At 50.3% G+C, this 27915-nt stretch overlaps 1 protein-coding gene across 8 annotated transcripts; it reads left to right on the top strand.

Annotated features, from left to right (window-relative positions):
* The first annotated feature begins 619 nt into the window (after positions 1-619).
* Positions 620-27841, top strand: Phrf1 (PHD and ring finger domains 1). 8 transcript variants are annotated; one of them, XM_090347098.1, is made up of 19 exons: positions 621-720; positions 3990-4102; positions 5053-5151; positions 6667-6872; positions 8198-8281; positions 9774-9898; positions 12104-12201; positions 12507-12682; positions 14040-14169; positions 19530-19657; positions 21131-21312; positions 21480-21599; positions 22148-22299; positions 22483-23022; positions 23221-25089; positions 25306-25451; positions 25620-25880; positions 26331-26459; positions 27485-27840. In XM_090347098.1, exons 2-19 carry the CDS (start codon positions 4012-4014, stop codon positions 27623-27625), a joined length of 4677 nt encoding a protein of 1558 aa, XP_090203224.1. In that variant the 5' UTR covers positions 621-720; positions 3990-4011; the 3' UTR covers positions 27626-27840. The 8 variants fall into 8 exon arrangements, with proteins under 8 accessions (XP_090203223.1, XP_090203224.1, XP_090203216.1 ...); XM_090347097.1 differs by having other exon boundaries at positions 620-720; positions 21483-21599; positions 22483-25089; positions 27485-27841; XM_090347090.1 differs by having other exon boundaries at positions 22483-25089; positions 27485-27841.
* The last annotated feature ends 74 nt before the right edge of the window (positions 27842-27915 follow it).

Below are 27915 nucleotides of genomic sequence, written 5' to 3' on the forward strand. Positions count from 1 at the left end.
ACTAGATCATGCTCCTGGCCCCAGGAGTAACTTTTTATCAGTAGGTGGGAGGTATAGCTATATTCAAAGTTTACTTGTTTCACAAATCTGGGACATAAGAGCCCACACTTGAGCCAGCACACACGAGGTATAGCCTGAGAGCCCTGTTCATGCTTCAAGCAGGACATACAGGACCAAGCTGCGGCTAAAAGAGCCGGCCAGAGGCCCTCATCTACGTGTGTACACCCAGCTCCCAGCCAGAGCGCGGGGCGGGGCCTCGGCGAGAGGGGCGGAGCCTGGCGGGCGGGGCGGGGCCTCCGCAGGGCAGGCGGCTGCTCCCATTCGCGCCTGGAGGGAGGCGGAGAGTGGACTGTACCATCCTCTGCGCCGAGGAGACCTGGGCCAGCGCACTGGAGGACGGCGGGACACGAGTTCTTCTAGAACACGAGCTTCTGTAGACAGAGTCCCCGTATGAACCAGTGTTTGCGAAGGTTCAAGGCTTTTCCAAGGCCTCAGTGGTCCGTGGGAGGGTTCTCCCCCACCAGGGACCTAGTGGTTTCGTCCAACGGGCGGGGCGGAAGGCCCTGAAGCTCGCAGGGTGCACTTCCGGGTCGGAGTGCGCGCGCTGGCGGTGGCGGCGGCGGCGGCGGCGGCCGCGTCGGCGGTGGTCGGGCCTAGTCGCGGTCTGCTTTGGCGGCGAAGGTGACGTCCGGCTGCGCCCGGGAGGCGCCAGGGTCCCGGGTACGTACAGCGGCCGCGCCAGCCCGGTCCCCGCCCCGCCCGACCGCGCGGGCAGCCCTCGGGCGCCGCGCGCTTTGTCTGCGGCCTCGGGGGCGGGTGAAGCCTGCGCCCTGCTGGCTGCGGGCCGGGAGGACTGGCGGGTGCCCGGGGCCTGGCGCCCAGCCCCGGGGCCCGGGGCCCGCGTCCCGGCCGCACCCCGGGGCCTGGGCGTGGAGGCGCTGGCGGGGCGTCCGCCGCCGGCCGGTAGGGCTCTGCGGGGTGGGTGGTGCCCAGGCCCGGGCTCCCTCACGGCCGTCACTGAGCGGCGGAGGGGCTTCCAGGGCCCGGCCCCGCGCGGCCAGCGCGGCGTTTAACCGCGGTCCACCCCGAGGAGGCCGCACTTGGGACAGGTGGCGTCTGAGATGGGGCGTGGGACCCGTCGTTTGTTCTGCCTCTCCTCTGGACTCTTAGGGGAAGAAGGTTGGGTCAGACTGGCAGCGTGGGGCATTGGTCGATACCGTAGTGTTGGTCCTGTCCGGCCCGGGGCCCCCGCCCAGGCTTTCGTCCTGCGGGCGTTGAAGCCAGTGTTCAGCGAGGCAGACAGACTTTCAGACACTCCTAATTTCTACTTCCATTGCAAAGTGTCGTAGGTGTCACAGATGGTACATGATAATGAAAAAGCCTGAGCCGGGTTCTGGTTGGCCGAAATCTGAAGATTTCAGTTTGAAGCCAGCCTCGCAGGGACATCTGTGAGACTCTGCTCCAACTAACCAGCAAAAAGCTGAAAAGTAGAGATGTGGTCCAAGTGGTTGAGTTCCAGCCTGGAGGAAAAAAGCCAAATAAGAATGTACTTAGTTCAAGCCCCAGTACTGGCACCAAGAAAAGAAAAAGAGCCAACCTGAATAGAGAAGTTGGGCCTTGCTGCAAGCTTGCCCAGTTCCTTAAATATGGTTGCCTCCCTGATTTCTCTTGGCAGCCTTGTAAGGCAAGGCCTGACCCTGAGTATGGTCCTCAGTGCATCAAGAAAGAATCCAGGAGTCACAAGTATGCCCTAGTTGTGGAGGGCTTGCCTAACAGGCATGAAGACACAGGCTCCATTCCTCACTACCACATACATAGAAAAAGCCAGAAGTGGTGCTGTGGCTCAAGTGGTAGAGCACTAGCCCCTCGGGCCCGGCAAAAATAATTGAAAAAGAATCTAGGAGTTGTATGTTCGTATTTTGAACTTGGGAGTGTAAAACATGTCATTAGAGTGGAGATTTGCTCTTGTACATTAGACCTTAAACTATCCCATTTCTACCCTCCAGGTAGTTTATGGACTGAATTTTCTGCTAAATTTTGAATTGCTTGCTGATTGGTTCATGAATGAGTGTTTGCCTTCCCCCTCACCTGTCTGTCTTCTGGAAAGAGCAAGCATTGTGACCCAGGGTGATTTGGGGTTCAGTGATGGGAAGGACCATAGGTGAGCAGAATTACAGATCTCTTATCTGAAAGCTGCAGCGACTGTTAGGTTTGACAAGAGAGATGTTACCCTCCTGGATTACCTGTGTCCTAGTAGACACAGGCACCTGTGGCCAAGACTCTCACTGCTTAACAGAGTACAGACTCTTCTGGAAGTAAGGAACTATGGATACTTAGAGCAGCAAGTAAAGGCAACGTTAATACTTGTCAAAACCACTTGTCAGTTGACAATTGGTCAGTGACAGCTTTCTCAAATTACAGGTCCTTTCTACGTAGAAAACATAAGCTAGAACCTGGAGCTTTGTGGTGCCTTATCACATGGGAGGTAGGACAGCCCTGGTCTTGGAGCTGGCCTTCGCTCCTTCAGAGAAGGGTTATTTTGGGGAGGGAGGTATTACCCCTTCCCAGCCTCTGCTTGTTATATGTGATCCTTATGGTTAAGGGACATAAGCAAGCCGACATCTGCAGGGTTCAATCAATAGAACTGACCTTGAGTGCTTTCCTGACCCCCTTGTGGCCCTTTCCTTGGACCCTCAGCACTAGGCGTGGTGGGAAAGCACATGGTGACACCGAGTGGGCTTCATTCACGGTGCCTTACTGAACCTCTGAGAACCGTGGTGAACAGCACGGAGGACTGTGTGTGGACTGGCTCTCATTTGGGTAGGAGGAGGGCCATGTCTGGAAACAAGTCTAAGGTGTTTTGCACAGTGTACCATATTTTTACAGAGCCTGCAGAGTGGTCCTGGCAGATGTTTCCACTGACAGGTAGAAGAATGTGTTCCTTCAGCTCCAGGAGCCTCAGCTGAATAATGTTCAAGAGCTGTAATGAGCCTCCTGGTAATAGTCAACTGAATGAAGGCCAGTGGGCCAGCCATGGCCAAAAGGGATGTTTCAGGGAATGCTAGGCGGATAGACTGTTGATCCCTAAGCTCCTCTGATGACCAGCTCTCAGCTGAGCAGTGAGTGCTACCTTGTCTTTACTCAGATGTCCATTTGATTCATTCTCAGTATTGAAACCCTTTAAGAAGTTCTTGTACAAAGCAACTCTGATCCTTATGAACTGAGATCCATTTTACAAATATAGTCACTGTCTTTTTTTTTTTTTGGCGGGGGTGGGGGGAGTTATGTACAGCCTTTTGGCTGAGTTTGCTCTAAGTGTGTTGTGTCTTATAGTTTGACTTCATTATGTGAAAGTTCATGATACTAGGAAAATAAATGGAGGGAATGACTTTTTATTTTGGTGCTGTTACTGGGGCTCAAACCCAAGGCCTTACATTCTTCCCCTCCCTGCCCCCAGCTGAGGATTGAACTCAGGGCCTTGTACTTGCCAGACACGTGCCCTTCCACTGAGCTAAATCCCCAAACCCTGCCTTACACTCTTTTTTTTTTTTTTTTTTTTGGTTGGTTGTGGGGCTTGAATTCTGGGTCTGGGTGCTGTCCCCTGAGCTCTTCAGCTCAAAGCTAGCGCTCCACCACTTGAGCTACAGTGACATTTCCAGTTTTCTGGTGATTAATTGGAGATAAAAGTCTCTCAGACTTTGGTCTTTTGTGCCCCGAACTTTGATCCTCAAATGTCAGCCTCCTGAGTAGCTAGGATTACAGGTGTGAGCCACCGTGCCCGGACTCACTCTTTTGAGTGGCTTTTTCACTCAAGGCTTACTTGAGCCATGCTTCCCCTGGTTAATTAGAGATTAGAATCTATCAGGTTCTCTTTGCACCTAGAACCTCAGCTTTCTGAATAGCTGGGAATACAGACATTAGTCACGGACACCTTCGAGAGGACTTTGGAACTAGTGCAGTTGGAGTTATCTAGCACTGGTCTCTTTCAGAACTGAACTTCAATGTACAGCAATGGATGATGACAGCCTGGATGAACTTGTGGCCCAAAGCCCAGGGCCAGGTGAATGCCAAGTTGGCCCCTTGGAATTGGCAAGTGATGCTGGTAAGCCGCCTGCCGCTATGGTGCTGGGGCGGGGGGGGGGGGGGGTTGTCTCTGGAGAAGCAGGGGAGCCTGGTGCTTTCTCCAGGTGACTGACTGCCCTTGGCAGGTTACATACCAGTTTTCAACTTTATAGAGACACACACGCATGCATATATATACACACACACATATATATATACGGTTTTGGGTTTTTTTTTTTGGTTAGTCATGGGGCTTGAATTCTGGGCCTGAGTGCTGTCCCTGCTGTCCCTAAGCTCTTCAGCTCAAAAGCTCAAGGCTACAGCACTACCCCTTGAGCGATAGCCCCACTTCCCATTTTCTAGTGGTTAATTGGAGAGTGATTAGTAAGAGTCTCACGGCTTTAGTGCCTGGGCTGGCTTTGAACCGCAGTCCTCAGATCTCAGCCTCCTGAGTAGCTAGGATGACAGGCGTGAGCCATAACACCTGGCTAGTGCAGTAATTTTTCTTTTTTTTGGGCCAGTCATGGGGCTTGAAATCAAGGCCTGAGCACTGAATATCACCATTTTGCCTATGTTTTATCAGCAATCGTGGATTTCAGCAATTTTGACCTTAGCTTTCTAAGTAGCTGGGCTACAGTTGTGCTTCTGCGCCCAGCCACCTTATCTGTTTTGTTTTATTTAAAACGTGGTTTTGCTATGTAGTTCAGGGTAGTCTTGAATCCTCAATCCTACGTCACCCTCCTGAGTGCTGCAGTTATAGGCCTTTGCCACTACACTTGACACGTGTCTGGTTTTTTAATGCAGGTAGCACAAACACAGGTAGAGACTTCCTTTTGTTTTCATTTGCTCCCTTAGTTCTGCTCTCCCAGTTCAGGAAACCTGTAGACCTTTGAACTCCCCTGTAAATTTGCAGAGCAAACCTGGTTCTCTGCTACTTTAGTTGTGACTCTGCCCTTGGGGCCTGTACTTTTTCAAAACCTAATGGTCTAGAGGAAAGCAGTGATGAGCATAGTGGAGACTCTGAAGACGACACGGATATGGAGGACGCGGAAGGTTTATCTGAAGAGGAAGACCTGGAAGACAGATCAGGTAGGATTGACATTCAAGCCAGTGCCTTAATTCTCCTCTTGCTGTGAGCATCCACAGCTGGCCATGCTGGCATGTGCACTCTGGCAGCAGTAACCCACTGTTAGTGCAGAAAATGAAACGAGCAAGAGCATCAAAAAGCACAAACTAAGCCATGTGCTAGTGGCTCATGCCTGCAATCCTAGCTATTCAAGTAGCTGAGATGGGAGGATCATTGAAGCCACCTGGCGCAGGAAAGTTCATGAGACCTTTTTTTTTTTTTTTTGCCAGTTGTGGGGCTTGAACTCAGGGCCTGAGCACTGTCCTTGGATTTTTCTCAAGGCTAGAGCTCTACCACTTGAGCCACAGCACCACTTCCTGTTTTTTTCTATGCATGTGGTACTGAGGAATTTAACCCAGGTCTTCGTGCATCCTAGGCAAGCACTCTACCACTAGGCCAAACTCCCGGCCCCACTTTTTTTTTTTGGCCAATCATGGGACTTGAAGTCAGGGCTTGAGCCCTGTCCTTGCTCTTTTTTTTTTTCTCTCTCTCTTTCTCAAGGCTAAAGCTCTCCCACTTGAGCTACAGCACCACTTTTTTTTCTATGTATGTGGTACTGAGGAATTGAATCCATGTTGTTCTGCCTGCTAGACAAGCACTCTACCACTAGGCCAAATTCCTGGCATTTTTTTTGTTGGTTAATTGGAGAATTTGTTTTGTTTTTGTATTTTATGCATAGTGGGTTAATTACATTTGTCAGATAGAGGATACATTCCTTTTTTTTTTTTTTGGTCAGTCATGGGACTTGAACTCTGGGCCTGGGCATTGTCCCTGAGCTCTTCAGCTCAAGGCTACCACCCTACTCTTTGTGCCACAGCACCATTCCGCTTTTCTAGTATTTAATCCGGATAAGCGTCTTATGGACTTTTAGTGCTCAGGCTGGCTTTGAACCGAGATCCTGAGATCACAGCCTCCTGAGTAGCTAGGATTACAGGTGAGAGCCACTGCTCCAGCCTAATATTACTTCTTAAATAAGAATTTTTGAGATTTATCTGCAAAGGGTGGCTTCAAATCTTGATTCTTAAACCTGTCTCCAGAGTAACTAGGATTGTAGGGTGAACCACCAATACCCAGCCCACAAAGACTTGCCAGAAAACAGTTTTTCCAAGTTCATCCTGAACCTGTTCCCAGCCAACACTTGTTAATGTAGCCAATCCAGGTGTGTGCACACAAGTGTTTGTGTGTGTGTGTGTGTGTGTATGTGTGTGTGGAGGGGTGGAGTGGCTTGAACTCAGAGGCCTGGGCATTGTCCCTGAGCTCTCTTGCTCAAGGCTAGCACTCTACCACTTTGGGCCACAGCTTCACTTCTGGTGGTTAATTGGAGATAAGAATCTCAGGGACTTTTTTGTCCGTGCTGGTTTGAACCACAATTCTCTGATCTTAGCCTCCTGAGTAGTTAGGATTATAGGTGTGCGCCAACAACTCCCAGCTTCCAATCCTGTTTTTCACTGAAATTGTAATGTTTTCATTTACCCAAGGTTCTGAAGATTCTGAAGACGATGTGCAAACATTAATGGCAGCAACAGATACTCAGGGGAAGCTGGAACCCAGCGGAGCGCTCAGTTCTGATGATGATTCAGAAAGCTGCCCCATTTGCCTCAATGCATTCAGAGACCAGGCTCTGGGCACTCCAGAGACCTGCACGCACTACTTCTGCCTGGACTGCATTGTCGAATGGTCCAGGGTGAGTTAGTTTTTGCTGGGACTCTGCTTTGGGTGAAGCCCACTTAGAGTTGCTGTTCCTGATTCTGTGACAGTAAAGAGCTAAAGTCTGCATTCTTGAGAGCTGAGCTCTGGGCGCTCAGAACTGTTGATGAGGGAGCTCATTGAGGTGGTTGTGTGTGGGTGAGGCACAAGAGAGGGGACTGTGAGTTTCCTGGGAACCTAGACATAAAAATGTAGATTGAATATGAGCATCCTAAGACTGACTTCCTTGCATGCTGAGTACAGTTAGAGCTTATCTGTGGTGCCAAAGCGTGTTGCTTGATACCTGGGAGGGTTTTTGGTTCTTTTTTTGGCCAGTCCTGGGCTTGAACTCAGGTCCTGAACACTGTCCATGGGCTTTTCCTCAAGGTTAGCAGTCTGCCACTTGCATCATTTCTGGCTTTTTCTATGTATGTGGTACTGAGGAATTGAACCCAGGTCTTCATGCATGTTAGGCAAGCACTCTGCCACTAGGCCAAACTCCAGGCCTTGGGAGGGTCTTCTTTTTCTTTTAAATTTTATTTATTTATTTATTTATTTATTTTTTGCCAGTCCTGTGCTTGAGCTCAGGGCCTGAGCACTGTCCTTGGACTTTCTCAAGGCTAGAACTCTACCACTTGAGCCTCAGCACCACTTTTGGCTTTTTTCTATGCATGTGGTTCGGAGGAATCAGACCTGGGTCTTTGTGCATGCTAGGCAAGCCCTCTGCCACTAGACCACACTCACGGCTCTGAGCGGGTCTTCTTAAAGAAGGTCAACACTTAGTCTTGACAGTCAGCAGTGGCAAGAACATGCAAGTAACTTGCTGGCCCTCCTCCCTCCCTTTAGTTTCAGTAGTGGATCTTAAACTGGGCCCCAAAGAATCACTTGGCTTTTTTGCTCAAATATGGTACTCTATTTGAGCTAGTATCTCCAGTCCAGCGCGCGCGCTTGCTCGCTCGTGTGCGCTCTCTGTCTCTCTGTCTGTCTCTGTCTGTCTCTGTCTCTCTGCCCCTCTCTCTCTCTCTCTCTCTCTCTCTCTCTCTCTCTCTCTCTCTCTCTCTGCCTCTCTCTGCCTCTCTCTGCCCCTCTCTGCCCCTCTCTCTCTCTCTCTCTCTCTCTCTCTCTCTCTTCCCCTTTGCCTGTCCTGGGCCTTGAACTCAGAGCCTGAGCATTGTCCTTGGGCTTTCTCAAGGCTAGAGCTCTACCACTTGAGCCACAGCACCATTGACTCCAAATGCTAAGTGAATAAATTCTTTATTTTAAAGGCAGTTTTGATCTGAAGGTGATTCTGTTGGATCCTAATGTAATTTTTATTTCTCACAGAATGCCAACTCCTGTCCAGTTGATCGAACCATATTTAAATGTATTTGTATTCGAGCTGAGTTTGGTGGTAAAATCTTAAAGAAGGTAAGTGTATATGCTGCCCTTATCTTGTAGGAAAGAGCCTGCTTTTAAAAGGTGACTACCCAGGATGGAGGATTTCAGTGTTATGTCTCTGCACATTTGCATTGAATCCCAGTCAACCTCATCCCCTGTCACTGACCAAATCTAGCAGCTCTAGAAGGTTTCCTTGTTCCGGTTTCATAGTTGTAAATCTGCATTTCCACAGTATTCAGCTTCCTTCATCCTCCCTACCAGCACAACCTTCTCATTTAAATAGGTTGTAGAAATGGATTTGAATCCTTTTGTGGCCCTGAACATGAAGCCGAGAGCTGGAATTGTTCATCTGGGCCAAAGTGGACATGATACAATTCCTGGGTCTTCCATTCTCATCACTTTCTCATTATAGTATCTCTGGGTCTCTGGACATGTGGCTGGAGAGGAAGTTGGTGTGTGAGTTTGGGCCCATTCTAGGACCAGATTTCTGAAAGTACTAGATTTATTGTTTAGAGCTGGAAGGAGGAAGACATTTTCCTCTGCTCTTTGCCAATCTGTTCTTCTGTGGATGTTTTATTTTGTTTGTTTTTTCCTGCTGGGCTAGAACTTTGGGCCTTAGACATGCTAGGGAAACACTTTACCATTGAGCTACATCCTCAGCCTTAGACTTGTGTTGCCCTGAGCTCTTCGGCTCAAGGCTATTGCCCTACTTTAGGAAGCCCCACCTCTTGTTTTCTAGAGGTTAATTGGAGATAAGAGCCTCAGCCTCCTGAGTAGCTAGGATTGAGCCCAGGCTGATTTCAAACTGTGGTCTTCAGATCTCAGCCTTCTCAGTAGCCAGGATTGTAGGCATGAGCCACTGGTGGCTGTCCCACCCTAGCTTTTTGGTAGAAAATTGGAGATATAATCTCAGGCTGGCCTTGAACTGTGGTTCTCCAGATCTTTCTCCTATGTAGCTAGGATTATAAGCACAAGTAATGTGGGTGCTTGGCTTTTTTTTTTTTTTTTTAATTTATTTATTTTTGCCAGTCCTGAGGCTTGAACTCAGGACCTGGGCACTGTTCTTAAGCTTTCTCAAGGCTAGAGCTCTACCACTTGAGCCACAGCACCACTTCTGGCTTTTTCTATGTCTGTGGTACCAAGGAATCAAACCCAGATCTTTGTGCATGTGAAGCAAGCACTCTGCTACTAGACCATGGTTCTGGCACACTTGGTTATTTATTTATTTTTTTAAACTGGTCTGAGCCATGTAGTCATGGCTGGCCTGGAATTCCTGATCCTCCTGCTTCTACCTCAATAGCACTGGAATTACATAGACAACCAGATTTGTACTTGCTTTCTCTTGAGTCACTTTTCTTCTTACTAATCTTCCTTTAAGCAGAGACCACCGTGAACGTTATCTGTAGGCTATTTCAGGTTCTCTGGGCCAGTAAAGCCGGAACAGATCTTAAAATTCTATTATGAACTGATCACCTAGATTCTGGTGTCCATCTGGTATGTAACCAACAGATTTGTTGTTAAGATTCCAGTGGAGAACACCAGAGCCCCTGAGGAGGAGGAGGAGGAGGAGGACCCAACCTTCTGTGAGGTGTGTGGCAGGTGTGACCGTGAGGACCGGCTCCTGCTCTGTGATGGCTGTGATGCTGGGTAAGGGCATTGTGTTCTGTTGTGTGCTCTGTTGTGTGCTGGAACACAATGTGTGTGATCTGTGAAGGGCAAGAGGTGCAAGACCGAGGACACCTTACAAGGACCTTGGGCCACAGACAGTGCATCTTCCACATCTTCCAGAAAGCATTCAGAGGCTACCCAGAGTCACACAATGTATTAAGACAAAGAAAACCATCACTGACATCAACTTTAGTGATGGTCCAGCTCTGCCAGTACAGCATTTCCCAAACTTTGTTCCTGGAAGAGTTTATGGGGGTGGGGGGAATACACACACACAGAAACACACACACACACACACACACTTTTTTTCCTCAGTTTTTTTTTGTTTTTTTTTGGCCAGTCCTAGGGTTTTAACTCAGGGCCTGGCCTGAGCACTGTCCTTGGACTTTCTCAAGGCTAGGAGCTCTACCACTTGAGCCACAGCACCACTTCCCACTTCTGGCTTTTTCTATGTATGTGGTACCAAGGAATTGAACCCAGGTCTTCATGCATGCTATGCAAGCACTATCACTAGGCCACACTCCTGGCCCTGGAATTTTTTTTTTTCTTTTTTTCATGGGCCATGGGCCTTGAACTCTGGGCCTGGGCACTATCCCTAAGCTCTTCAGATCAAGGCTACCACCTTATCCCTTGAGCCATAGCCCCACTTCTTGGGATAAGAGTCTCATGGACTTTAGTGCCTGGGCTTGCTCTGAACCTCGATCCTTAGATCTCAGCCTCCTGAGTAGCTAGGATTACAAGTGAAAGCCACCACACCCAGTCAGAAATAATTTTTTAAAAGACTGTAGTTAGGTTATATTTCCACTTAGCTTGGACAAAAAGACCATTTCTGAAACTCTTGGGACCACTGTGAATGATGGTGGAAAGATGTGGAGAGAACGATGGGCTGATGTTGGAAACAAGCTTCTGTCTTAAAAGGTGGATGTCACGGGGAACTGCTACAGTTAGTGGCCTTAGGAGTTAGGCGCCAAACAGGAGTCTCACTTTTGCTCCAGCCACTTTCACATCAGCTTAGCAGTACCAGCTGAGACCCTGTGGGTGTGACCTGATCAGCCTGGACACCACAGCAAAATGCCATGGACTTGGTTTAAATATCAAGCCTTCATTTTTCAGATTGAAGGATAGAAGGCCAAGCTTTGATGGAATTTACTTTTTGGTGTTGTTGGTTGTGGGGCTTGAACTCAGGGACTTGGTGTAGTCCCTGAACTTTTCGGTTCAAAAAAAACTTTACCACTTGGAGCTACAGCTCCACTTCGGATTTTCTGGTGGCTAATTGGAGATAAGAGTCTCACGGACTTGTCTCTCCTGGCTGGTGTTGGGTCGTGATCCTCAGATCTCCCCCTCCTGAGTGGCTAGGACCATAGGCTTAAGCCACCAGTGCCTAGCAGTGGGATTGACTTCTGAGAGGTCTCTCAGCTATGTTTTCTTGGTGCCTTTCATGCCTATAATTCCTGTACTCAGGAGGCAAAGGCAGGACAGGCATGAATTGGAGGCCAGTCTCGGCTACCTATTGAGCAATATCCTGTCTCAAAACAATTAAACCAATTTTAAAGTATATATGTAAGATATATAGTATATTTAATACATATTTTATAATATATTTGCATGGTTAAGTTACCATTTTTATTGCAGAGGACATTACAAGCGTAAAAATTAAGAGATGCTTAAAGTATCGTAGCTTCCACACCCTTTCTGGGCACCTCTTCCAGGAACCTTTGTGTGCCCAGATAGCCAAAGCTCTTAAGCCCTGTCTGTCTGGGCCTTTAAAGAGCCTCACTTGCATAGGCATTATTGAAGTATAGACACCCATATGGAAATGTGATTGGGCAGAGGAACGCCCAGTGCTGAGACTTCTTTCCGTTCTGCAGTAGAGCATGGAGGAAGACCCTTTCTAAAATCTGCTGCTGTTGGGCATTGTGGTTTGGGGACAGAAGATCAGAATATCTGACCTGCCTTGGAGAGGAAGTTAGGGTTAACATATGGGGAGACCTGGCACATGGGCAAGGGTCAGGGTGTACGCTCTGTCACCTACATCACATGGGACATTCACGGGAGGTCTGGGACATGGGCAAGGGCCAGAGCGTGTGCTCTGTCACCTCAGACGGGACACTCGGCCTGAAACAAAATGCACAGGTGTAGCCGTCTTCCTTGTTGGGATAGACGCGCTACCTCTTGTTCCCACAGGTACCACATGGAATGTTTGGACCCTCCCCTTGAAGAAGTGCCCGTGGATGAGTGGTTCTGTCCGGAGTGTGCTGCCCCTGGTGTTGTCCCTGCCAGTGGTAATGTGCTGCCTTATCCTCCAGAGTGCTTGGGTCCTGTTCATTTACAATCCCAGAGAAGGGCCTCTGGTTGGGGTCTGTTGTGATGGGGCGTCTATCCTGCTCTGCCTGTAAGCTGGAGGAACTTGACCTCCTGAGGTGGTGGTGAGTCATCAGATTGGGACTCCTAGACCCCAAGTTGCAGAGCGTTTGATTCAGAGAAACCTCTGTCTGGTTACGTGGCCCACCCAGGCAGTCAGCCTGCATGGGTAAGTCTGAGGCTGAAGGACAGGAGCCCCAGCAGCTCAGGGTTCTCTTTTCCCAAGATACAGTTCCTGTAAGTGAAGAGGAGGTCTCCCTGCTGCTGGCCGATGTGGTGCCCACCACCAGCAGGTTACGGCCTCACACAGGCAGGACCCGAGCCATTGCCAGGACACGGCAGAGTGAAAGAGTGAGGGCCACCGTGAACCGGAACCGGATCTCCACTGCCAGTAGGGTGCAGGTGGGTGGCCAACGAAGGACCCGTTCAGACCAGAGGGGTGTCAGTGCTATGGGTGCTGGACTGAAGGGCTGTCACAGGCGGTGCAGGTACCGTGGAAGTTGAGGATGCACAGCACCGCTGTGTGCCATACCCAGCGTGGTCTGGTCCCCAGTGTGGTCTGGTAGGAGGGCGAATGAGTATGCTAAAGGTGCTCTGCCCTGGGCGGGACAGGCCGGCCTCGCAAGCCCCACCACCGCGGTGGTCCCTCCTGTGTCCAGGAGCCCATGCTGGCTCTCACCCTTATTAAGCATGTAAGAGAGCCTTCCTGTAAAAATCAATGTTAATAAACCCTTTAATAAAAAAGAGAGAGAGCCTTCCTCATAAACAGATCATGGCATTGGACATCTCCAGAGCTTCCACTCTAGGGCACTCTTAGTTTCGTTTCGTTTCGTTTCTTTTCTTTTTGCCAGTCCTGGTCCTTAAACTTAGGACCTGAGCACAGTCCTTGGGCTTTCTCAAGGCTAGAGCTCTACCATTTGAGCACAGCACCACTTCTGACTTTTTCTATGTATGTGGTACCCAGGAATCGAACGTGGATCTTCGTGCGTGCTAGGCAAGCACTCTACCATTAGGCTGAATTCCCAGCTCTGTTAGTTACTTTTCTGAGGTTCCCTTGGTCAGCACAGTGATAAATGCCTTGAGTGCTAAAGGATTAGAGACTGGTGCTCTGTCCCTCCCATACCATTCCCACCTGAGTCCTGGGGCTTGAACTCAGTGCCTGGGCACTATCCCTGAGCTTCTTTTGCTCAAGGCTAGCACTTTACTCTTGAAGCACAGTGTATGTGGTACTGAGGAATAGAACCTAAGGCTTCATTGCCTTCTAGGCAAGCATTCTACACTAAGCTACATTCCCAGTCCTCCCATCTGAGTCTTAACTCCTGCTGGCTCCTCTCTCCTCAAGCCCACTGCCTTCATTGGGTGCTGTTTCTCACCGACCTCTAGAACTGATCTGTTTCTAAGTCATCCATGCCTTCGCTGATCCTTTCCAGGGTACCTCTTGTCTACATACCTATGTCACCAAGGCCCACATGGGCTGGGCACCTCCCCCATCTCTCTTCCTCCTCTTGGAACTTTGCTCTTTGATATCTGCCTAACCCTCAGAGACTGTTCTTGCCCCAAGCTTGTTTCCTGGAAACACTTTCAGGTGGGCCCTGACTCTTTGTGGGAGCTAGTTGATGGTGGGCCATTTTCAGAGCTCTAAGTAGATGTGTCTGGTGGTGCTGTCCCCTTACATGGTCATTCTTGGTGTCCCCCTCCCCTTGAAAAGGGTATTCTTCACTGTGGGCATCCATTGACCACTGCTGTCGCTTGTGTGCAGCATGTGCCCAGGTACCTCATGTCTTCTTTACTGGATGAGACCATCGAGGCCGTCGCAACTGGTCTGAGCACTGCTGTGTATCAACGCCCTCTGACACCACGCACTCCTGTTAAACGGAGAAGGAAGACAGGTAAGTGGCACAAGGGATGCACCTCCCAGCAGTAGTTCTGCCCTAAAGTCTAGGAATGTGGTCATCCCCATTTTCTCCTCTGCAACTTTAGTTTCTCAGGCAAAAGTACTGGCAGTTCTGCATATCTGTGTTTCTCATTCATAGACTCATTCACCTGTAGATTAAAAATATTTGGGAAGGGGCCAGGAGTTGGCTAGTGGTAGAGTGTTTGTGTTCCATGCACGAAGACTGGGGTTTGATTCCTTAATACCATGCATATAGAAAAACCAGAAGTGGTGCTATGTCTCTAGTGGTAGAGTGCTAGCCTTGAGGAAAGCCCAAGAACAGTGTTCAAGGCCCTGAGTTCAAGCCCTGGGACTGGCAAAACAAACAAACAAAAAAGGTGTTTGGAAAAGCAAAGTCATATCTGTATTAAATATATACAGCTTTTGTCTTGTCATTCCCTGAGTAACACAGTATTTTGCATAGCCTGTACACAAAATTTGCATAAATATTATACTGTTTTGTAGAAGATTTGAGCATCTATGAGATTGCACTGTCCTTGAGGTCCTAAATTGTCTGACAGCCTGCAGGTGCTGAAGGCAGAGGCCTCCTGAGATGATTCCACATTGTTTTCACCAGAGTTTCCCTCTAACGCTGACCCTGATGTCCCTTGGGTACATTTGTCAGTATGGACATATGAATTCATTTAATTTTTTTTTTTTTTTTTTTTTGCCAGTCCTGGGGCTTGAGCTTAGGTCCTGGGATCTGTCCCTGAGCTTCTTTTGCTCAAGGCTAGTTAGCTCTACCACTTGAGCCATAGCACCACTTCTGGCTTTTTTATATATATAATACTTAGGGCCTCATGCCTCCTAGGCAAGCATTCTACTACTAGGTCACATCCCCAACCCTTGTGAATTTTGTGTGTATGCTAGAGTTGAATCCAGGGCTTCCTGTATATTAGGAAAGGAAAGTAGCCCACCACTGTGTGACATCCCCATCCTCTTTGTCTTTTGTTTTGTTTTGTGCCCATCCTGGAGCTTGTATTCAGAGCCTGGAAGCTGTCCCTGAGCTTTTTGGGCTCAAGGCTAGCTCTCCCATCACTGGAGCACCTGCTTTTTGATAGTTGAATGAAGATAAGAGCCTTCTCAAGCAGGCTTGGAACTTTGATACTCCTCTCTCTGGTTTCTGAGTAGCTAGGATTATATGTATGAGCAACTGGCACCCTGGTTTTTTGTTTGTTTTTTTTGTTTTGTTTTTTGTTTTTTCGGTTGTGGAACTTCAATTCTGGGCCTGGGCGTTGTCCCTGAGCTCTTCAGCTCAAGGCTTTGAGCCTAGCACCACAGTTTTCTGGTGGTTAGTTGGAGATAAGAGTCTCAGGGACTTTAGTATCTGGGCTGGCTTTGAACCCTGATCTACAGATCTCAGCTTCCTGAGCAGCTAGGATTACAGGAGTGAGCCACCAAGCTGGCTGTACATTTGTTTTTTAAAAATGGTTTTGGGGGCTGGGAATGTGGCTTTACTGGTAAAATGCTTGCCTCGAGCAAAAGATGCTTAGGGATAGTGTCCAGGCCCTGAGTTCCATCTCCAGGACTGACCCCCCCCCAAAAAAAAAAAAAAAGAAGAAGAAGAAAAGAAAAAAAGTATTTTGCTAACGTTGCCTCCAGTTGGTGATGCTCTGCTTCAGCCTCCCTAATGCTGAGATTCCAGGTTGCTGAGACTGTGCCACCACACCCAGCAACAGCAGCTCACTCTTTAACACATGAGATAGTGTTGAAGGATCTAGGTTAGAAATGGAATGCAGATTTTTTTTTTTTTTTTTTTTTTTGCCAGTCCTGGGCTTGAGCTCAGGGCCTGAGCACTGTCCTTGGACTTTCTCAAGGCTAGAGCTCTACCACTTGAGCCTCAGCACCACTTCTGGTTTTTTTCTATGTATGTGGTACCGAGGAATCAAACCCGGGTCTTCATGCATGCTAGGCAAGCACTTTAACCACTAGGCCAAACTCCCGGCCCCGGAATGCAGATTTTTAAAAATACTCTGCTTAGGGGCTGGTGACACAGGCACACTCCCAGCTCCTACCTGGGAGGCTAAGACAGGAGAGTCATTAGAGCCCATGAGTTTGTAGCCACCTTAAGCAACATAGTAAGCTGCTCTTTCAGAAAGAAATTGGTTTGAATGAAGATTTCAGGTCAGATCTGCGTTGACTCTCTTCTCCTATGGGGGCCCCTCCTAGGGGTTCTTTCTTCTAGGGGATGACCCATTCCTATCAGTGGCTCCTTGTCCTTTTCTTCCATTTGAGAACTGCTGGCTTGAACTTAGGAGTCTATGCAGGCTCCGTGTGTTAGGTTTTATGTTGTGAGGCTGCTCTAAAGTGGGACACAGTGAGAAAAACAGTTGAGGTCACTTTCTATATGGTTGTCTGCCCGCTTGCCCGCCCGCCCTCCTGCCCTCCTTCCTTCCTCCCTCCCTTCTTCTCTTCCTTCCTTTTTTTCTTCACAGTCCCAGGGCTTGAACTCAAGGCCTGGGCACTATCCCTGAGCTTTTGGGGCAAGGATAGCACTCTACTACTTGAGCCATAGCACCACTTCTGGCTTTTTCTATGTGATACTGAGGAATGGAACCCAGGGCTTCATACATGCTAGGCAAGGAACTCTTACCACTAAGCCCTAAGCCACATTCCCAGCCCTTCTTTTCTCTCTCTCTCTCTCTCTTTCACGCGCTCTGTCTCTCTCTCTCTCTCTCTCTCTTTCTCTCTCTCTCTCTCTCTCTCTCTCTCTCTCTCTCTCTCTCTCTCTCTCTCTCTCTCTCTTTCTCTTTCTTCCTTTCTTTTTTTGCCCTGAGCACGGTCCTTGGGCTTTCTCAAGGCTAGAGCTCTACCACTTGAGCTATGGCACCACTTTCGGCATTTTCCATGTATGTGGTACTGAGGAACCGAACTCAGGGTTTCTTGCTTGCTAGGCAAGCACTCTACCACTAGGCTATGCTCCCAGCTCCCTTCTTTTCATTTTGGTGCCAATCCTGGGGCTTGAATTTGTCCTGGAAACTGTCCTTGAGCTAGCACTCTACCACTTGAGCCCCACTTCTTCTTGAGTTTTTGTTCATTAAATAGAAATAAGAGTCCTTTGTACTTCCTGGCCAGGCTGCTTTTGAACAGCAAGCTTCAGAACTTAACCTCCAGATTAGCTAGTCACTGGTGCCTGGCTATCTAGGGATGTCATTTTGCCCTCATAGTTGCCCCACTTATCTAAGGAGATACTGCAGAACTCGCAGGATGGCACCATACACTGAATGCTCCATCCTTTACCATCTGTCCACGTCTAAGATGAGGCTTAATTCATAAACTAGACCAGTAGAGATTAGCAGCAATACCAGTAGTAACAAAATGATAAAAGTTAGGCCAGGCATGGTGGCTCACCACAGTAATCCTAGCTACTCAAGAGGCTGAGATCTGAAAATCATGGTTAAAAGCCAGCCCAGGCACTGAAGAAGATTCTTATCTCCAAGTAATCACTAGATAGAAAATGGGAAGTGGGGCTGATGCCCAGGGGTAGTGGGGTAGCCTTGAGCTGAAGAGCAGAGAGACAGCACCCAGTCCCAGGGATAGGGTGGTAGCCTTGAGCTGAAGAGCTCAGGGACAGTGCCCAGGCCCAGAGTTCAAGCCCCAGGACCCACAAAAAGAAAAAGTTAGGTATGATCTGTCTCTGGAAATATCTTGGTCTGGGTGTGTGGCTCAAGTGGTAAACTGCCTGAGGCCCTCAGTTCAAACCTCACTAATGCCAAAATTAATTAATTAGTTTATTGTCAATTGTGGGGGCTTGAACTCACGTCTGAGCCACTGTCCCTGAGCTTCTTTTGCTTAAGGTGACTATTCCACCACGTTGAACGATAGCACTACTTCTGGTTTTCTGGTGGTTAATTGGAGACAAGAGTCTTGTGGCTGGCTTTGAACGGTGATCCTCAGATCTCAGCCTCCTGAGTACCTAAGATTACAGGTGTGAGCCACCAGTGCCCAATTTCAATTAAAAAAAACAAGCCTAAGTGTCATATTGCACTATTTCCCCTCTCATTGTGGTGCTGTGTCTACAAGATGAGAATCACCTAAGTGATGTCCCAGGCCCTGTGAAGCAGAACTGGGCTACTCTGTAGGAGTCACGAATCTGAACAGCTTCTAAGTGACCAGTTTGCTGGAGACAGGAGCTGCATAGTACACATGGGCTGTGTTGGGAAGGGCAGGATAGAACTGCTCGACTCAAAACCATGCAGCTCACCATGGATGGATCATTTGTTTTGTGGATTTTTTCATTCAAAGCATAAAGTGAGCTCTCTCCTTTTCAAATAGAGTTGCTTAGCAGCATCCTCCAAAGTTCAATTGGGGTTTTTGTTTGTTTGTTTGTTTGTTGTTGTTGTTTGTTTGGTCAGTTGTAGAACTTGAACTCTGAACCTGGGTGTTGTCCCTGAGCTCTTCAGCTCAAGGCTATTACTGTACCCCTTGAACCACCATGCCACTTCCGGTTTCTGATGGTTAATTGGAGATGAGTCTCACGGACTTTAGTGCCAGAGCTGGCTTTGAACTGTGATCCTCAGATCTCAGCCTCCTGAGTAGCTCAGTTAGGTTTTTAACCTCAGAGCAAATTTGTGAATACAAATATACTGACCAGACCTTGAATCTTACACTCCTTCATGTCTTGCCTGGAATCCTACCCCTGCTAAGTCTTTTTTTTTTTTTTTTTTTTTTTTTTTTTTTTGCCAGTCCTGGGCTTGAGCTCAGGGCCTGAGCACTGTCCTTGGACTTTCTCAAGGCTAGAGCTCTACCACTTGAGCTTCAGCACCACTTCCGGCTTTTTTTTATCTATGTATGTGGTACCGAGGAATCGAACCCGGGTCTTCATGCATGCTAGGCAAGCACTTTAACCACTAGGCCAAACTCCCGGCCCCATCCCTGCTAAGTCTTTGTGATTAAATCTCCCAATACATTAGCCTCCTAAAATGTGGTCCACAGCAGACTTTTTTTTTTTTGCCTGTGCCTAGGTGCTATCTCAGTTTTGTTTGTTTTTAACTTAAGACTAGTATTTGGGACTAGAAGGTGGTTTAGTGGTAGAGGGCTTGCCTAGTATAAATGAATAAAGCCCTAGGTTCCTTCATACCACATAAACAGAAAAGGCTACAAATGACACTGTGACTCAAGTGGTAGAGTGCTAGCCTTGAACAAAAGAAGCTCGGGAACAGCGCACAGGCTCTGAGATCAAGCCTCGGACTGCCCCCAAAAAGTTCAAGCCAGCACATGGAATCTTGTAACACCCTGCTCTCTCACCTGCTCCTTGGGTTCTGTGCTCTCGGGGTCTTATGCATGGTGCCACAAAGAAATCCAACATTTTTCTAGGGAGACGCAAAAAGGTTCTGGGAAGAAAGAAAACCCAGTCTAGATCATCAGTGAAAAGTAAGAGTGGACGTGCAAAATCCAGGAAACGCCCATCCCATGTGAAAAAGAGGAAGGGGAAGAAGATGAAGGTAAGAACCTGCAGCGATTTCCAGACTGGGCGCTTTAACTCCTGGAGAGCTCACGGCAAAGGCATCAGAGCACTGCTTTTCTGCAGTTACCTTGTCGTTCTCAGAACAGCCAGGATCTCTTGGAGCAGAGGTCAAAAACAGTGTAGGGACATCTCCAGTCCACAGAAGCCAGATATACTGTGGGTGTGTATAGGATGTATAGGGGTTGTGGGACAAACCCTGGAACCCATGTGGGCAGAGAGGCAGAGCAAGCAGAGTGGGACCAAGTCACATTTATGTGGTGTCTGGTGGTCTGGGCAGGTGGCTCATGGTGTCTGGGATGGGAGCAGTTGGGAATGGGCTGGAGGCAAGTCCTCTCATTGTCCACAAGCAGCCTAGAGTTCCCTCAGTCCTGGGCCATAGTCATTAACTGGTGGAGAGACTTTCCTGCCAGCTCCTACCTAGTAGAAGGCAAGAGTAGGCATGAGTGTCTGGGGCCTTTGCTCCACATGCTTGCTTGACCTGCTCTCAGAACTTGGGGAGGGCAGTGGTGGTGGGGATCCCCAGGGTCTTTGCCCATGGGCAGTACCCTGGTTATTGACTGGACACCTCATGTTGTCACTGGGCCCCTCCCAGCTGTTGTTGTCCATACACAGAATCCTGGGCCACTGAGTACTTTTACTTTCTTTCTTTCTTTCTTTTTTTCTTCTTCTTTTTGTTTCTGTTGTCATGGTGCTTGAACTCTAGGACTGGGTGTTGTCCCTGAGCTCTTCAGCTCAACTGGCTGAATGGTGAAGTGTTAGCCTTGAACAAAAAGAAGCCCCATGAATAGTGCCCAGTCTCTGAGTTCAAGACCCAGGACTGGTGAAAATATATACTTTATTTTATTGTCAGGGTAATGTACAGAATGGGTATAGTTACATACATGAGTACATTTATTTATTTATTTTATTTTATTTTTGCCAGTTCTGGGCTTGAACTCGGGACCAGAGCACTGTCCTTGGGCTTTCTCAAGTCTAGAGCCCTACCACTTGAGTCGCACTACCACTTCCATCTTTTTTTCTATGTATGTGATACCGAGAAATTGAACCTGGATCTTCATGCATGCTAGGCAAGCACTCTACTACTAGGCCAAACTCCCAGCCCCTTGAGTACATTTCTTGTCAAACATTTTTAACTCCTCCTACATTTTTCTCCCACTTTCCCTAACCCCGCCCCTGCCCCCCTTGTTTTATTTTGTTGTGCTATCCTGGAGCTGGCACTCAGGGCCTGGGCTCTGTCCTTGAGCTTTTTTTGCTCATTGTACCACTTGAGCCACAACTCCTGCTTTTTTGATAGTTAAGTAGAGATGAATCTCACATATTTTTTTTTTGCTTGGGCTGGCTTTGAGCCACAGTCCTTCGGTCTCTGAGTAACTAACATAATAGACATGGGCTACCACTTCCAACCTGGATTTCATCCTTGCTCATAGTTACTCCTTTCTGTTCTGTTCAGCATGAAGTCACAGCTCGCTCCCGTATAGCGCGGACGCTGGGCCTTCGCAGGCCTGTGCATGGTACTTGCATGCCCTCGGTGTACAAGCCAGCAGACCCCTCACTGGGGCTAATGCGGGCAGACATTGGAGCAGCTTCTCTATCACTGTTTGGAGACCCCTACGAGCTGGACCCCTTTGACAGGTGACTGACAGATGGCTATCTTATGTGCGCATCTGCTCCCGTTACCCTTTGACCTGGAGGGTTGTGGGCATATGTAAGTCTTAGATGCTCCAGATCTCCATTAGTAACAGGCAACCTCTGCTGGTGCCAAGATGGCATTTCTCCCGTTGACATGTGCTTCTTTGTAGCAGTGAAGAGCTGTCTACGGAGCCCCCTTCCCCTCTGACCGTCAAGAGAAGGGTGTTGTCCCGCTCAGCCCTCCAGTCTCACCAGCCTGTGGCGAGACCTGTCTCTATGGGACTTCCCAGGTAAGTGGCACCGGGAAGGCAAAGAAGTTCTCTAAGTAGCTTCGTTTGACTCTTGAATTTTTTTTTTTTTTGTGGTCGGTCGTGGGGCTAGAACTCTGGGCTTGGGCACTGTCCCTGAGTTCTTCAATTCACGGCTACCGCCCTACCCCTGGGCCTAGGCACTGTCCCTGAGCTCTTCAGCTCAAGGCTACTGCCTTACCCCTTGAGCCACAGCACCACTTCCTTTTTCTAGAGGTTAATTGGAGATAAGAGTCTCACGGACTTTAGTGCCCAAGTCCTGGGCTGGCTTTGAACTGTGATTCTCAGAACTCAGCCTACTAAGTATCTAGGATTACAAGCATGAGCCCGGCTTGGCTCTGGAATGTTTGAGATCAGCTCATTGCTGCATCAGGGCTGGAGGGCTTGATATCTGCTGACCTCAGTCAAGGCAGGCGCCTGGTCCACAGTCACCAACTAGTGGAGACAATTTCCTGACAGCGCTTGCTCTGGAAAAAGTGTCAGAGCTGTGGAAGGGTGTGGTCTCAGGAACATCCCTGGGTCTGCCGTAGGAGGCATGTCCCCGCCATGGCCCCGGAGCCCCGTGTGGAAGCCCCCGTCCCTGACCTTCTGGGGAGCATCCTGTCTGACCAAAGCCTTCTGATGATGAGCAGTGCTGATGTTGTCATCCACCGCGATGGCTCGCTCAGTGCCAAGAGGGCAGGTAAGCATCCTGGGTTGTCACCCCTTCCTTCCAGCTCTGGGAACGGACACCTACTTTCTCCAGAGCCAGGCATATTAGCCCTGCTTCTCGGTCTCTGCTGTGAAATAGAGTGCCAAGGGCCTCGAGTGTAGGAAGCTTAAAGAACAAGTTAAAATGATTGCCACCTGATCTTTTTGTTTTTAGCTCCTGTTTCCCTTCAGCGAACCTTTGTTACTCCAGCTAGAGGTGAAGAAGGGTCCAGATCCAGGGATGTTCTGCAGCCTGGTACACTGCCTTCAGGGAGCTCAGCCAGCAGACTCACTGGTGTCAGGCCACCGAGCTCTGGACTAAGCTGTGGGGGTGGGTCGGACCTGTACTGCAGCCCTGCCCGCACAGTGCGGGCACCAGTGAGGCCAGACGCATCTGCAATCCCTGGGACAGGCCAAGCTCAGAATCAGTCCAACCAGCGTGGACCTAGACAGAGTGGCAAACTCTGCCTTAATGGCACCAGTGCACAGATCTTGCCTGTTGTTTCTGCCTCATCTGATATCTCTAGCAGTCATTCTAACCCTCCACGTAGAAGCACAGCCCTTGTACATCCCCCAAAAGTAGCTTCCAGGAGAGCCGATATCTCAGAGCTGCCCAGGATACCAAAGATCCAAAGGCACAGCAGTGGCAGCAGACGGGACCCGGCCCGAGATCAGAGCGTCGAGATCCCTAGCACTTGCATCAGCCGCCTAACAGGTAGGGAGGGCCCAGGGCAGCCAGGGCAAAACCGGGCAGAGAGCAAGCCAAGCAGCAGGGCCCCCCGGGAGCCCAGCTCACAAATGGGCAGCTCCCGGCCCCCAGGCCCCAGTTCCCATGGGAGCTTAGCCCCGCTGGGGGCTTCAAGAGGGAAGGGAGTTGGGTCGACCTTTGAGAGCTTCCGGATCAACATCCCAGGAAACACGGCCCACTGTAACCAGTTGTCTAGCCCTGGCTTCTGCAATACTTTCCGGCCTGTGGACAGCAAGGTGCAGAAAAAGGAGAACCCTTCACCCCTCTTCTCCATCAAGAAGACGAAGCAGCTCAAGAGTGAGATCTACGACCCCTTTGACCCCACTGGCTCTGACTCAAGCCCCCGTAGCAGCAGCCCCGAGAGTCTCCTGCCATCTGAGATCACAAGGACCATCTCCATCCACAGCCCGAAGGCTCCCACGTGCCAGACTGTGCGCTGCGTCACCTCCTACAGAGTGGACAGTGTCTTTGGGAGTGAGCCAGAGCCAGAGCCACCTGTTGAGTCCACATCCGGCGTGCTCAGGTTCCAGAGTGAGGGGCTGACAGAAGGGGCCTCTTACATGGAAAGCAGAGGGCTAGAGGGGGATCCCACAGAGAGCCCAAGTCCAGCCATCGAGACACAGAGGTCCTCCTTGGCGGACCCCTGGGACGATGATGGTGGAGGGTCCCAAGGCCCTTTCTTTGGTTCTGAGAAGCGGACAGTGACTTGTGTGACAGTGGTAGAACCAGATGCTGCACCCAGCCCATCTGTGCAGGTGACCACCCACAGGGTCGTGGAGCTGCGGGCCCCATCGCGCTCCCCATCCTCTTCCAGTTCCCGAGGCAGGAAGAAAGCCAAGAGGAAGGGGGCAGCGAGGGAGCCCCGGAGGATGCGCTCCCATACCCACTCTGGCTCCAGGGACAGGACTTCACGCTCAGCCTCACCTGTGGTTGAGGAGCATGCCAGGAAACACCACGCCAAGGCCAAGGCCCGAAGGTCTTCCAGTGACCGTGCCAGCAGCCAGGAGAAAGCGAAGAAGAAGAGGGTCAAGGACAGAGATAAAGAGTGGAGGCGGGGTTCTCGGGGCCGGAGCCGGAGGCAGTCCCGGTCCCGCTCAGTAAGCCCAGGCAGCTCCTCTGAGCGCAGGAGGAAGAGAAGGCGTCACTCGGAGTCCAGGCCTCGTGGGAGGGAGTGCTCCCCTCCCAGCAGCCTAGACAGGACCCGCAGGCACAAGCACCAGCGAGAGCGCAGCCGAAGCCGAGAGCGAGCTGATAAGAGGGAGAGCTCAACACGGTCTCAGGAGAGGAGGAGGTGGAGCTCTCCATCACCCAGTTCAGAGCTCAGGGCACAGCAGCCGCGTTCCCGTGAGAGGAAGGGCGCTGGGAGGGAGGCTTCCCCGGCTCCTGCTCTGCAGCAGGATGGAGACCATGCGGAAAGACTGCCAGCCTCAGCAGGAGTGGGTGCTTTGCCAGAAGTAGCAGTGGCTGATCCAAATCCCTCTCCGGTCGTCCCCCCTGCCCTGGAGGTACCAGCCGAGTGCACACTTGAGGACCTGGATTATGGTGACTCTGTTGAGGCAGGTCATGTTTTTGATGACTTTTCAAACGAAGCCATCTTTATCCAGCTTGATGACATGAGCTCACCTCCTTCCCCTGAAAGCACTGACTCTTCCCCAGAGCGAGACTTCCCACCAAATCCCACCTTGCCCCTGGCCAGCCAGTTGCGTGATACCACCCTGGCAGCCATCCAGAGGGAGGTGTCACTGATCCACGATGATCTCTCACAGCCCACACCACCACCAGAGCAGCCCCCAGCACAGTGTCCACTCGGGCAGGATGTAGCAGAAACTCTGGCCCCAACTCCCAGTGTCCTGGGCGTGGTCCCTGTGGTGAAGGAGGGTACCCCCTCAGAAAATCAGAGGGCCTGTGTGGTGGCCAGGCCTGAGGACACTGTGGCACAGCTCCCGCTGTTGCGGTCCAGAGCGCTGGTGAAGAGAGTCACCTGGAACCTACAGGAGGCTGAAGGCGGCACCCCAGCCCCAGACAGAGCCCCACGTGAGTAGACACCTCCAGGGGCTGGGGCCGGGGAATGGGGAGGCAGACACCCCAAGAGCCTCTGCCTCTTCTGGGGCTTCCACATACATAGTTTGGGTCCTTGGCGATGAGCAGATCTATGGCTTAACCGGTAATCACCATTGCTGGGCTAGTTTGCTAGGATCTGCCCAAGAAGCAGGCCACAGGATACCCACTTCCTTTCTATTGGGCCCACAGGGACACTACTTCACAGACCTCAGGAAGGAACCTGGGGTGCAGAGGATGGGGCCCCCGTGGGGGTCCAGCAGGTGCTGTTCTCCCCGCTGCCCCCTCCCAGCCATGTGCTCCTGGAGACTGGCTTCCCTGACACAGACTCCTCTCAGGTGAGTGCTGCGCCTTGTGCTGGACCGAGTGGGCTCTGCACGAGGGGGCCAGGCCTGACGGATGGTGCTACTTCCTTTCTGCTTGGCCCCTGTGTTTTGGGAGCGGAGTTGTGGGGAGGCACCAGCAGTTGTCTGGGCTCAGGGCTCAGTAGCAACGTTCTTGTTCAGGTTTACAGCCCACACTTGCCTCCTGCTCCTGTTCAGCCCGCGAGCATCCCGCCCTACCCACTGGTTAGCCAGCCCTCGCTCCAGTACATCCTGCAGGGGAGTCTTCCATTGGCAGCCTGTGGCCCAGTACAGAGCCTGGCCCCTGTACCTGCCATGCTAGCCACAGCCTCTGAGCTGGCTGGTCAAGCCACAACAGCCACTAGCTCAGAGGAGAGGCCTGCCACTCCCAGGCCATCTGCAGAGAAGACCAAGAAGGAAGAGGTAAGCTCTACCACTCCTCCCACTGTGGCTTTCCATCTTGTTTTGAAGCCAAAGCTCTCCCCCCCCCCTCCCCAGTCCGGGGGACTGAACTCGGGGCTTCTGAGCACTGTCCTTGGGCTTTCTTAAGACTAGTGCTCTACCACTTGAGCCACAGCACCACTTCCGGCTTTTTCTGTGTATGTGGTCCCATAGAAGAGTAGAATCCAGGGCTTTGTGCATGCTAGGCAAGCACTCTACCACTAGGCCAAAACTCCGGGCCCCCTGAAGCCATAGTTCTTCTTGAGTTGAGTTCAAGAATGGAATCCAGCACAGTGGATTTGGTAGAGGGCAGCTGATGTCATCTATAGTGCTCCGGTCTGAAGGAATTTGCCGGCAGCACAGGCCTCCAGCCAAAGAGCCTCTGGGCCAGCCCTGGCCATTCTGTAGGGTCCCACATGTCCTCTCTTCTAGTACATGAAGAAGCTCCACATGCAGGAGCGGGCAGTGGAGGAGGTGAAGCTGGCCATCAAGCCTTTCTACCAGAAGAGGGAGGTGACCAAGGAGGAGTACAAGGACATCCTGCGTAAAGCTGTGCAGAAGGTGGGTTTGGACAGGGCATGCAAGGCTGCCTATACCTGTTGGTGTCTGGGAGGCCTGGGGTAGCATGTCATTACAGAGAATGCCCAGGACGAAAATGGTGCTGTGGCTCTAGTGGTAGAGCACTTGCCTTGAGCACAAAGAAGCTCAGGGACAGTGCTCAGCCCCTGAGTTCAAGCTCCACAATCGGCAAAACATAAGCAGTAAAAAAAAATAGACTGGGCCAGGAGTTTGGCCTAGTGGTAGAGTGCTTGCCTAGCATGCACGAAGACCCGGGTTCGATTCCTTGGTACCACATGCATAGAAAAAAGCTGGAAGTGGTGCTGAGGCTCAAGTGGTAGAGCTCTAGCCTTGAGAAAGTCCAAGGACAGTGCTCAGCCCTGAGCTCAAGCCCAAGATTGGCAAAAAAAAATAGACTGTCGAGACTTGCATGTGGTAGGCCACTGGCCATGTTTGTCTGCACAGATTTGGGGGATCTATAAATGAAGTATGGGCCATGCTGACAGAGAGATGGATCAGTCTCATCTCTTATGTATCTTCAAACCTCTCTTGCTGCTTGTTAAAGGGTAAAATATTGGCCTGGCACTGGTGTGGCTCACACCTATAATCCTAGCTACTCAGGAGGTTGAGATCCAAGGATCAAGGTTCAAAGCCAGCCTGGTCAGGAAAGTCCATGAGACTTACCACCAATAAATTACTCAGAAAAGCCAGAAATGGTGCTTTGGTTTAAGTGGGAGAACATTCACCTTAAGCAAATGCAGTTCAGAGGTAACCCCTAAGCCGAGAGTTCAAGCCCCAGGACTAACCAAAACCAAAAGCAATTACTAGGGATGTTTAAAATTGCCCATCTTCTCCTGGCCTGTAGTTGAGGCCACTGAGAAACGGGCAGGTCTGTCTGTGGTGACGCATCTCCGGTTTCACGTGAGGGCCCTGTAGCCCTGTGAGGTGGCAGAGCCAGCTGGAGAAGGGGCTGTGTCAGGGTTAGTGCCTGGTGTGAGGACCTCAGAGGAATTGTGATTTTTCTGCAGATTTGCCACAGCAAAAGTGGGGAGATCAATCCTGTGAAGGTGGCCAACCTGGTGAAGGCCTACGTGGACAAGTATAAGCACATGCGTAGGCACAAGAAGGCCGAGGCTGGGGAGGAAGTGCCTGCCCAGGCCGAAGCCTGAGGCCAGGCAGGGTGGGCCAGGCTGGTGGGAACACGCCTGTGTCTTCAGTAGTGGAGATCTGGGACTACCAGCAGGCCTGCCTTCGGGGCTTCCATGGTGACACCTGTCTGCACCTGCCTCGCTCACAGCTGAAAACTGGACTTCTTTTTTTTATATATATATATATATATATATGTGTACTATAAATACAATGTTTCCATTGTGTTCTAATTGATCAAAAATGACTTGCCTTTAGCACTTTGTCTATGGACTCAGTACTCGGGAAGTGAGGCCTGGCTGGACCGGAGCAG

This window comes from Megascapheus bottae, chromosome 16 (genome assembly GCF_031878675.1).
Source record: "Megascapheus bottae isolate mThoBot1 chromosome 16, mThoBot2.hap1, whole genome shotgun sequence".
NCBI lineage: Eukaryota > Metazoa > Chordata > Mammalia > Rodentia > Geomyidae > Megascapheus > Megascapheus bottae.

What these genes read in the sequence shown, in the direction of transcription:
- Phrf1 (XM_090347090.1), top strand. Translation starts at nt 4,012, where the DNA reads ATGGATGATGACAGCCTGGATGAACTTGTGGCCCAAAGCCCAGGGCCA. An exon ending in AGACCTGGAAGACAGATCAG is followed by an intron (nt 5,152 to 6,666) that starts GTAGGATTGACA and finishes CATTTACCCAAG; the next exon opens with GTTCTGAAGATTCTGAAGAC. An exon ending in CCACTGCCAGTAGGGTGCAG is followed by an intron (nt 12,683 to 14,039) that starts GTGGGTGGCCAA and finishes GCTTGTGTGCAG; the next exon opens with CATGTGCCCAGGTACCTCAT.